This window comes from Leuciscus leuciscus, assembly GCF_965113295.1.
Source record: "Leuciscus leuciscus genome assembly, chromosome: 18".
Lineage (NCBI taxonomy): Eukaryota > Metazoa > Chordata > Actinopteri > Cypriniformes > Leuciscidae > Leuciscus > Leuciscus leuciscus.
In genome coordinates, this window is record NC_138742.1 from 25027921 (window position 1) to 25039925 (window position 12005).

At 37.6% G+C, this 12005-nt stretch overlaps 1 protein-coding gene across 1 annotated transcript in view; it reads left to right on the top strand.

Annotated features, from left to right (window-relative positions):
- Positions 1-12005, top strand: part of adcy6a (adenylate cyclase 6a) — a 58775-nt gene that overhangs the window by 5193 nt on the left and 41577 nt on the right. The window contains exons 2-3 of the mRNA XM_082145005.1: positions 727-940; positions 1952-2891. Coding sequence (XP_082001131.1) covers positions 1953-2891 — 939 coding nt within the window. The 5' untranslated portion in view covers positions 727-940; position 1952. The remainder of the gene's footprint in view (positions 1-726; positions 941-1951; positions 2892-12005) is intronic.

Here is a 12005-nt window from a genome sequence, read left to right on the forward strand (position 1 = left end):
CAATCATAACAGTGGGTGTTTACTGACAAGCCTTAAAGGAGCCGCCCCTTAAAAACGGAACATTTCAGACAGGGTCAGAATGATGGTTGAAAATAATAATTTTCCCACATATATTTGTTTGTTTGTTTGTGTGCAAAAAACTTTATTAACATTACAAGCGAACCTAAAGGAACATATTAAAATAATAAAAAAATTCATTTCATGATCCCTTTAAAAATTTTTTTATTTTAGCATAATTCCTCATCCTTCCTCACAGCCATGCTAGAATAACATTTAAAGCTCAAAATATCTTAAATGTGAAACTTACATCTAATGTTACAGTTTCTGAGCCTTCTTAACTGGTTTACTTAGGCAAATTGTTATTAATCATTGGTGATAAGGAAGTGAAGTGTATATAGATTTAAGAGCTGCCAGTCATTGATTAGAAAAACAGTGACAGTTTAGGGAAATGAACCTGGTGCTTTCCATATTTGTTGCGATTGCTTTATTGCTTAGTTTAGGTGCAGTGTAATTTCAACCTGTTAAATAGTGTTCCTGTCAGAGAAAGGGAATTTTAGACAATGTGAAAGCATGTGTTGTGATAACCATCTAATACTAATTAAACATTTGCATCCTTAAATAGGAAAATGCATTTGAATGTCTTAATTCAACAGTGAAATTGTCCAGATTCTGTAAATGTATTTTATTGATCTCACATTGTTTATATTGATGGTTTATCGTCAACAGATCTAGATGTTATGAAGATACAGTTGAACAGAGTATCAGTAAAAGATCTCCAGATCCATCAGGCCAGTCTACAGTAACTAAACGCAACTGGATTCCCTGATAGCCATCACTCCCTTGTCTGAACTCCACATTTTTGCTTTCACTCATCCACTGCTCTAAATGAGTGTCTCGGACAGCAAGATCAGGGCTGGGTCGCACACCAGAACCCACACAGGTAAAGAGATCCACAAAACCTCAATAAAAACACACAAATTCTGATTCTTCTCTGATGAGCATGTTTTTAATAACTCGATTAAAATGATTTTTTTTCCTGAAATCATAATGAAGAAGAAAAGCCTCATTACAATATAGAAAATCATGAAAAGATTTGGTAGTTTGACATAATATTTTAATGGTAACACTTTACAATAAGGTCTCATTTGTTAACATTAATTAATGCATTAACTAACATGAATTAACAATGAGTAAATATATATAAAATAACCTGTGTTAAATGAATAGTTAACTTAAAAATTTAAATATTGTCATAATTTACTCTCCCTCAAGTTTGAGGTGCTGAACAAAAAACAAAAATATTTTGAAGAATGTCGGAAACCAAACAGTTGATGGATCCCATTGACTTCCATGGTATTTTTTTCCTACTATGTCTGGTCACAGACATTCTTCAAAATATCTTCCTTTGTGTTCAGCAGAAGGAAGAAATGTTCATTTTTAAGTGAACTATTCCTTTAATGTTACTTAAACATTTTCAAATTCATGTTATTTCACAGTGTATCAACTAATGTTAACAGATACGACTTTTGATCTTAAAAATGTATTCGTAAATTACGATATTAACATTATCTAAGATTAATAATATGCTGTAGAAGTATTGCACATTGTTAGTTTGTGTTAAGCTAATGTTAACAAATGTAACTTATTGTAAAGTATTACCTGTTTTATTATTTTTATAAAAAAAATGGCTTCATTGCTTATTAAAAAAAATCTGTCATATAATATAACAACTTGTTAATAACAAGATTCATTGTAAAGGATGGGAAGTATATTATATATTTTTACTTATTAGCTACGCTACTTGACATTTCTCGTAAATTGTAAAAACATTTTGGCGCATGTCTTTAAAAGTTTTTTTTTTTTTTTTTGTCTGACCCACATAAGCATGGTACAAAGCTATCATACGCTGTCTCTGACTTCTGACTCTGATTTTACTCATGCCTCCCTACAGAATGTCCTGGATCAACGGCTTCCTAGTGGCCAGAGTGGATGACCGTAAGACCGTGTGGGGCGAGCGCAATGGCAAGAAGTCCAAGCGCAAAGTTGGCTCCTCTCTCTGCAACCCACGCTACATGAGCTGCCTGCGGGACGTGGAAGCCATGGAGCCTCCTCCCCAGCCGCCCCACTCTCAGGCCACCCGCTCTGGAGGAGGAGGAGGAGGAGGAGGAGGGCCGGGCGGGGGCAACTTCGGCATGCGCTGCGGATGGCAGGAAGACCACTACGGGAAAGTTGGGGGCGGGGGGGAGGGGATGGGGCTGAAATCTGTGGACCTGGGTTTCGAGGACGGCGAGGTCAAGGGGCGGAAAGGTGGCGGCTCGGGTTGCGACGGCTCCAGCGACGACACGGCCAGCGGGACGGGGTCAGTGACGGCGGCCGACTGCTGGCAGCGGGTGGTGCGCGTGTTCCAATCCAAGAAGTTCCAGTCGCGCAAACTGGAGCGTCTCTACCAGCGCTACTTCTTTAGGCTCAATCAGAGCTCCCTCACAATGCTGATGGGCGTCCTGGTGATCGTCTGTGGGGTCATGCTCACCTTCCACTGCATCCACGGGCCGCCCGACGTGGTCTACGCCTCCGTGCTCTCCGTGGCGATGGCCCTCTTCTTGGCGCTGATGGTGGTGTGCAACCGAAACGGGTTCCACCAGGACTACATGTGGATGGTCAGCTACCTTGTGATTGGAGTGTTAATTGTGGTGCAGGTGTTCGGGGTGCTGATGGTCGCCCCCCGCAGCGCCTCGGAGGGGATCTGGTGGTCCGTCTTCTTCATCTACATCATCTACACACTGCTGCCCGTGCGGATGAGGGCGGCAGTGCTCAGCGGAGGAGTGCTGTCCTCCATACACCTCCTCACCACGTGGAGGATCAATCAGGAGGATGAGTTCCTCTGGAAACAGGTGGGTCCTGCCCTTTAGTCATCCATTTCAATTCCAACTAAGCTTCATATTTGATTTTGATCTATTTCTTCGTTATATTTAGTGTATTTGACTAGAGTTAGGAATTGAGAATGGTCCCATTTAAAAAAAAAATACCCCCTTTAAATTGATCCCATTTAAAACCAAATCTATAAAGCTATAAAAATGCAGATGCTTTGGATGTTGCATCTTGCACTGTTTTTTGAGCTCCCCATCGATGTGCCTTTTCAAGTGAAAAATATTTTAAAGATGTGAGCATTCTGTTCCATTCTTTTGCTTTCAAAAAAACATATGATGAAAAAGCCCCATAAGAAATGTTAATTGTTTAGGGCTTGCAGTTAAGGGGCCAATGACATAATCTTTTTAGTAATTTATTTAAAAATGCATGAAAATGCAATTCATTGATGGAGTGACTTTCTGAAATTTCTGAATTACCTGATATCAGGTTCAAAGTCATGTGCAACATGCAGAATCTTGCAGACAAAAAACAAAACAGGAAATTATATCATAGAGAGAACCCCTGTAGACCCACGTGATCCTGTGTATCGAGTTCAATAAGTCAAATCAGATAAATGGAGGATGATCTTTATGTGACAAGGCTCAGGTTTAAAAAAAATGCAGTGCAGTGCACATCCCCCCAAACCTAATGATATTTATGAATGATTAATTCTTGATAGTTGTGGAAAAAAATACATTTTGAACTAGAATAATATTTAAAGTAAATATATTTGATATATATAATAATAATAGTATATTAAATTAAAAAAAATCTTGACAATTGTATAAAAACCCATAAAAACAAACAAAAAGAACTTGGATTTGGCATGTGTGTTTTAATCTAGATTTTTTTCTCTTTTCTTAATCATGGAAATTCTTGACCCTAAGACAACTAGTTCAGGCAGCTAGTAGCTTTTGAAAATATGTAGTTATACAATATGTAGGGATATGCATATCCTTAATCAAAATCAGAACTATTACATTTTGACTGCGTCTGAAATCACATACTCTCTTGAGTAGGTACTTATTTTGAATAAGTAATTACTACATGACCACTAAAAAAAGACGTTCTATGAAGTATGAATGTAATATTGACGTACTTCATTCGCCATGTTGTCATTATCATGCGAACTACCAGCGTCAGTTCCCAGACAGCAACATCGTGTCGGCCCACATCTGGGACGCGTTGAATCCAGATGTGGCCCGGATCTGGGCCGACACTATGTTGCTGTCTGGGTTGCGTCGCTTCACCTCCGTTCACAAATCCTCTCCCGTGGCCTCATCCCTAATGATGCCTGTACTAATCCCCAGAGGAAAATAGTTTTGCGGCAGTGTGTTGTTAACTTGAGAGATTTTGATGCAGAACAAATATACAGTACATTATATACATATATACACAGTACATATTTCATTATAAACAATATATGTTTACACACACACAGCACTTCCATTTTATCTATGTTTAATGAGGTTTGACTACTTCCACCTGTCCATAATTATACTTGTTCTCATATCTGTATTTCCTGCCCTTGTCCTGGAAGTGTTTGACATTAAAGCCATGCTATATTGTACAGTGTAAATAATGCAAACACTCAGAATTGAATTCCACCATGGTAATCAGTCACCTGATCATATGTGCACTTCCACCCACAGCGCTGACATTAGCACGATTGCGGGCACCTCTAGTATGGACATTTCTCTTCCTTTAGAGTTGGTGGCACTGAATCCCAGAATCTGTTAGTCACAGTTACTATTTGGGTTTTCAAGCATGCATATTACATGCAATCTAGAAAATAAAAATATTGAATAAAAGTTTAAAAGTAAAATTAAATAAAAGTTGCAGACAGTGCTGTTTTGAATACCCTGTTGTTTTTGTCTGTTAATAATGATTTCTTGTCAGTGTGTTGTGATAATTATGTTAATAGGTAACCTGTTGGTGAGGTAGCCATTCTTTTAGAGAATCGATTCTGTCAAACGTCATGTTAACACACTTTCCTTCTTGTAAATGTTTTCTGCTTTCACGGTATTTACCCAGCTTAGTTAATCTGTGTATGATTGATGTATGTACAGACCAGGGATGTTTCCCAAAAGCATTGTAAGCCTAAGTAGATCATAGAGACTTTTGGTGCCAATGGTTTCTACAATCTATTTGGCTTTTGATGCTTTTGGGAAACGTAGCCCAGGATGGCTGATGACCCATATAACGTGGATGATAGCACATGATATGTACGTAACATTTCTGAAATTTAACACTATCTCCCTACAATTTGTACTCATGATGTACTAAAATATTAATATTTGGCAAAAATACATGCTTATCAACAGATTCTGGTCTCAAAATTGATCATCTTGGCCATTATATTAGCCTGTCATTTGGTTAAACCATTAATGTATTCACAATTTTTTCCTAAAAAAACCCAACAGTTCAGTTTTTTCCCCCATTCTCACGGTGTGGCAAATGTTCCTATAGCTCAGAAATTGTGCACTGCAAACACCAAGCTCATGAGTTACAGTAGTTTACATAATGGAGAAGCAGCATGGTGGAAATGTTAGCATCTTTAAATACCTTTTTAGGGTCTCCTACTATATTAACCAGTCAGAAAAGCTCTTTGCTTATGATTCATGTTGCATGATCACATTTTTTGAATTGCTGGCATCTCATTGGCTGAGGTGTCTTTGGAGGTGGGGTTTTAGAGAGAGGGCGAGTTGTTGAAATAAGCAAAATGGTGGAAATTAGCAAACCGGTTCACAGCTAAACTTATAATAAATTTGATCTGACTAGGCATTTGGTGCTTTTGTGTGTGATGTATTTGTTGATATTAGCATGTTAGCATCATCTGTATCGCGTGTGTGTTGGTTAGCGTGTTTGAAAGCGCTGTGCCAGGCTTTGGCTGTGCTATCTGTGGCCGCAGTGTGTTGTTGTGAGTCAAGCCAAGGACCTCCGGGGTAGGATGAAGGTCAGGCAGTGTGGTTGAATGAGCCGCCCCGGCAGAGCAGATCCTTTTCTCTCCTCGCGCTCCTCCCATGAAAATATCAGCATCATGTTAAGCACTGTCACCCAGGCCTCTGTGCTCCTACACAAGGGACGCTTTGTACTTTTCTCCTGGGTGTTTGTGTATTTCTGTGTGTGTGTGTGTGAGGAGTTTCTGGGGACATGAGGAGGTCGTGGGTGTGTATAAAAGGAGAGAGCGTTAGGTCTTGACCTTAGGGTCACTGTACGACCATAGCGCACTCTGAAACTGTTTACTTCTACTGTACAAAGTAGTGGGAGAGAATGGGAACAGGAGGTCATTTCATTATAAACAATCAGGAAGACAAAGCAGAATGCTTGGCCCCATTAATGCAGGAAGGAGCGCTTGCTTAGAAACACATTTCCATCCTTTAATTAAAGGACTGTTTTGCCGGTTAGCAGATCTCTGTGAGGATTCCTTTGCATAGTGGAAGACTCTATACTATATCTAGCTGGATTATTTGCGTTAGTCCCCAATGTTTGCAGTACGCCTGTGCTTTTTATCGTAAGCCTTAACATTTGATTAAGTCAACACATTAAAATGACTCTCCTTCCTTTTCCAGAGATAAAACTATGTATATCTGGTCAAGTTGGCCTTGGGATATTAGTATTGAGACACTGAGCAGAGACCTCCGTTGTTAAGAGAGAATCATTGAACGTTAAAGGAATATTCTTGGTTCAGCTCAATTGATTTACACAGAAAATAACTTAAACTCGTCCCTGCATTTCTAAAAACAAACAAACTGTGTTGACAGTCAAGAAATTACAATATAAGTCTATGGGGTGGTAATAATGGAGTGAGTCATTCCTGTACACAAGCTCTTTTGTTTGTTTTTCTGAGTCTGAATTATTTTCTGTGCTAGTCGATAGAGCTTCAATTTGTTTTGACCTACTACATTCCTTCAAGGTTTTGATATGCATTGCCCTTATCAAAGTCGCTGTTGGTTATGTTTTTTTTTTAAGCCATCAAGATTTTGGTTGTTTGTCTGTGCAATGTTTAGACTTCATGAGAACCAAAAACTTTTTTCTTTTTCTTTTTCACAGAGGACAAACACATGAAAATACAAGATGAACTTTGGTAGGGAGATTAGAGGAGGAGTATCTCTCTCTTATTATTTTCAAAGACATAGTTCGCCCAATGAAAATTCTGTCATCATTTATTCACCTGATATTGTTTCAAAGTGCCGTTCTGTGGAACACAAATTGAGATATTTTACTGAAAGTCCAGGATGCAAAAACAAAAATATGGCTGTCAATTTGTAAAAGTACAAATATAGGTCCATAAAATTGTAGTTAATCTCCCAAGCCTTACTAGTCTTCCAGAGCTATATACAATAGTTTTGTGCGACGAACAAGCCAAAGCTGTTATTATGAGGATTATGCTTAGTGGTGCATGTAAATTATCAGATGTTTTATTATTATTATTGTAAATCGTATATTTTCCTACACACCATCGTACAAATTCATACAAAACTGCAACTTTGTGAAATACTCGCGTTTTCTTGTAAGATCGGGTTGGATTTTTAGCTGATTTATATTTATATTTGGATATTATGATGAATAAAGAGGTTCTTGTTAAACTGACCTATAAAATAATAGTAGGATAATTGTTTGAGTTTATGGAACATTGTATCATATTTGATACATCAGGCTTTTATGGCACATATTGAATAATTTAGAGCGAACATGAAGCTCACATTCAATGATGAAAAATGCCTTAATTTTATTCAGAGGCCCAAACTGAGAAAAATTAGCAATTTGGTGCAGTTATTATTTATAGGGTCAAAAAGTAAGCTTTTTTAACAGTATAACACTTTCATAAAATCCATACAAATATCAGTTGTTACTCAAAATCTCCCAATAACATGTCTTCGTAAGATGATATTTAAATGCTTAGTTTTATGATCTCTGTAGTTTTTATTTTGTTTGGCAAAACATGATTGAGAGATGAACAATAAATATTCCTCAAAATCCTGATGGATCATATTTAATACTCACATTTTTACATGATTTTCATGATTTCATGCTTCAGTCCAGTAAGTGTTCATCTTGAAATAATAAAAATATAAAAGATATTCGTACATTTACTCTATAAAAACCAGTAAAGATTTACCATCAAAAAAAGACTCATGCAAAAAGTATGAACTATTAATCAGTAGTAGAAAAGTATTCTGTACAACAGTTTTTTTTTTAGCAAAGTTTTGATCATGTTGATAATATAGAGCCCTTAGAAACTCGTAAATTTTATGTGATACAATAAGCTTTATAGGCTTAATAAATAAAAAAAAAAAAAAAAATTGACATGAAATTTCTATTTGTTAAATAGACAAAACAGCATTTTTTCCAATTATAACAATGCAGTGAAAATCAATCAAAATGACTTGTGTGTGATAAATCCTAATGCTAAATTAGGAAAGAAAATGACCCACTTAGATCTCAAAATACTTTATTTAAAAACCTGTAAATGGTTTTACCTTCTTTCTTTTTTTTTTTTTTAGAATGGCTACAAGGAAGTATTAAAATAGACAATGATAACTTCCCAATAAAAAAATCTGTCATTTACATCTGAAACTACCACCTTGTTTTTTCATAAATCTTTTCAACGTGACCTTTGTTGTCAGTCAATTGATGACACGTGCACTTATCTCTAATAGGCTGAAGCGGATCTGAGTGTAGATTTCTCAGAAAGCTGCAGTGTTATACAGGCCAATTTATCCTGCAGTGTGGACACTGCATCCAGGCATTTCCCCTTTCCTCTGTGACTCATTAAACCAGCACACCATCCCTGCTGGTTCTGCTGCTGGAGCATTTGTGTGTTTCTGCCTTCAATAATCTATGTGATTGAGACATACCGTCTGTTTGCAGCTGTCCCAGCGGTTAAAACTGACCACAAGAATTACAACTGTGTGTTGTTAATACCATACCATAGATAGGTCCTATTTATAGAACAATTCATACAGTCGTAAATCTATTTTTAAGCTGTGCACGTGCATGCACTCTTTCTCTCTCTTACAGATTAATTGTAGTACATTGATGTGGAAGGGGTGTTTGGACTCTCTAGGCTGATGACTCAGAAATCTAGTTTCAAGTCTTATATTAGCGTGTATGTTTCAATTTTCATGCCTTGTTTTTTCTTTTCTTTTGTCTATACACATTTGTGTATTTGCATGCATGTATGTTGATGCCAGCAACACAATGCTTTGGAGGGTGTGTGTGTGAGCTTGAGTGCATTAGCCTTATTGTTTAAAGGGATAGTTCACCCCAAAATAAAAATCCTGTCATTATTTATGCATTCATAAGTAAAAGTTCATGAGAAAAGTCACATGATTCATGAACAAATCAATCTTTTCAATTAATCGTTTGATTTCAATTAGCATGATTCATTGATGAATTGGACTGATCCAGTTTTTCAGTTCTGCAACATGAATGACACGAGAGTGAGTAAATAATGATATAATATGATATAATTTTATAATTCTATATAATTCTATAAGTAAATAATAATTTTTTTCAGTTTAGTCAATATTTTTTCTCCAAATGAGGAAACTCTTGTACAAGTAGGCCAGACTCATGGGTGAGTCATGACTTTCTAAATATTGGTCCAGTGCCGATTTTATTATTAGCCTGTTTTATCCTGAGATATCATCTACCCAACTAACAGGGAACTTTGGCTAATGTTCTGGCAAGGTTCTCTCTAAGTTATGAACTAACATTCAATAAAAAAAATATAAAAAAAATAGTTTCGACTTAAAAAAGTAGGTGTTCATGCTGCCTTAACTTTTAAGTTTAGTCAACTCAAATATCCAAGTTGTCATTATGTACAACTTCACATTTGTTGACTTAAAACATTTAAGGTGGCACAAACACATTAAGTAAATGTGTTTACTTAATGTGTCATTGTCTTTAAGTAAAAACCATTTTTTTACAGTGTTATTCCAGTAACATTAATAGAACATTGTTCAAAGTTATCTGGTCTTTTCTCAAAACATTGTTTATAACTCACACATGGAGTGTTTGTCTAAATTGTTTTATTGGGATGTTCATCGACCATATTTAAACATTGACAGTACTTACTTGTTTCTGAATGTTCAGAGTAGCTACATTCGAAAAGTAATATTCCCATAATGTTTTTAAAAAACGTTTTTTTTACATTTTTAAAGTTCAAGAACATTTCGAAATAACGTTTTAATAACTTAATGGGAATGTTAGCAAAACGTTATTAGAACATATTTTTGTTCTGATCCACCCAGTTTTTAATATTGTTACAAGCACAGATATTAGATTTTTAGATTGATACATAATGGTGATATTTGTACAAAATCCATGAATTTGAAACATGACTGGATGACTTAAAATACTTATTACTTAGACTTAGATCCTCCCTTGCTAGGTAGCAAATCGGGCAAAAGGGGCTTTCCAGAATTTCCCGTTCTGGGCGAGGGTACCAGGACCAGATGGTATTCATCCTCTGGAAGACGGCTGCTGCTTCCCAATGCTACATTTAACATGCATCTCTGCATCGCCGTTTTGTGCGATGACACTGCCCAGGTAGGTAAACTTGTCCACCTCCTCAAGCAGTTGTGTTCCAATTGCTATCCCTTGCTAGCTTCTGTATGATTGGACGTTGCATTTTGCAGCTTCAATTCATCTTCCTCCAGTAGGTTGATGTCATAGACAAAATCCAGGTCATCCAATCGGTTATGTCCTGACCACTGGATGCCGACTCCAATACACCCTCCAGCTTGTCGCATGATGTAGTCAAGGGAAACAAGGAAGAGCATCGGAGACAAAATGCACCCTTGTCTAACGCCAGTGACGATCTCAAAAACGTCTGTATGGCCACTGTCAGTTTTTACGCAGCAACTCGACTGAAGACTATTGGCACACCGTAAGATCGCAGGATTTGCCAGAGAGACTCTCGATGAATGCTGTCAAATGCTTTCTTAAAGTCGATGAAGTTGATAGCCAGTGGTTTCCGATACTCGGCGCATTGTTCAATTATATTGCGGAGGACTAAGATTTCCTCACTACAAGATCTTCCAGCACTGAATCCAGCTTGTTCCTCTCTCAGGCGTTGGTCAAGGCTACTCCGTAAATGCCGGAGTAGGACCACGCAAAAATGCCTTCCTCTCACTGAGAGGAGGGTGAGACCTCGCCAGTTTGTGCATTCGGAGATGTTACCTTTCTTTGGGATCTTGACTATCGCTCCTCTTCGCCAGTCTTCCGGGGCTCCTCCGTCTCGCCAGCACTTGTTGAATAGCATTGTCAGAGTTTCTGCTATTATTTGGCCACCGTGTTTAAGGATCTCTGCTGGTATGTCGTCCAATCCTGCCGTCTTGTTGTTCTTAAGACTTTTGATCGTGATTTTTACCTCTTCTATGGTGATCTCGCCAGTGTTCACTGGAAGCTCCTCTTGAGCCATGTCTGCATCAAAGTCATAGGTGGTAGTCGGGTTTGGTTGATTGAGTGTGTCCCGGAAGTGCTCGATCCATTTTGTGTTCGGTTCTTCTTGTACTGTTAGAAGTCTCCCAGTTTTATCTTTAATTGGAATGTTGGTGTTTATCCTTGTTCCAGTCAACTCGATGACAATGCGATAGAGGGTCTTTGTGTTGTTTCGGTCTGCCACTTCTTGTGCTTCTTTTTGCCATTTTTTCTTATCCATCCGGCATCTTAGTCCAGAGCTCTTCCACATTTTTTGCCTCTTCTAGTATGCAGAAAATGGTCACGTATCATATTTCCAAACTAAAGTTGTTTGTGATGGTTGGGTCCTTGAGTTTCTCCATGAAAAAGCAGTCAAGCAACAGTAGTCGCGTTTGTTCACATTGGTGAACAGTTTCGATAGCGAGTACTAAGCCAGCTCGCGCTATATATACAGTGTGTTTTGTAGCATTTATTAGAAAGAAGCAGTCAAGCAACAGGAGGTGACAGTAACTGTAAGTGTTTTTGTATATTTTTCTCATTTGATTTTAACGCAGTTGTAGTCACTAGGAAACATTGTTTGTTTACTGTGCTCACATGCTAGAATCGCATTGGTAAAATCTTGTTTGTTCAGGTTGGTAAACAATTTCGGTAGTGAGGCGTGGCCTAAG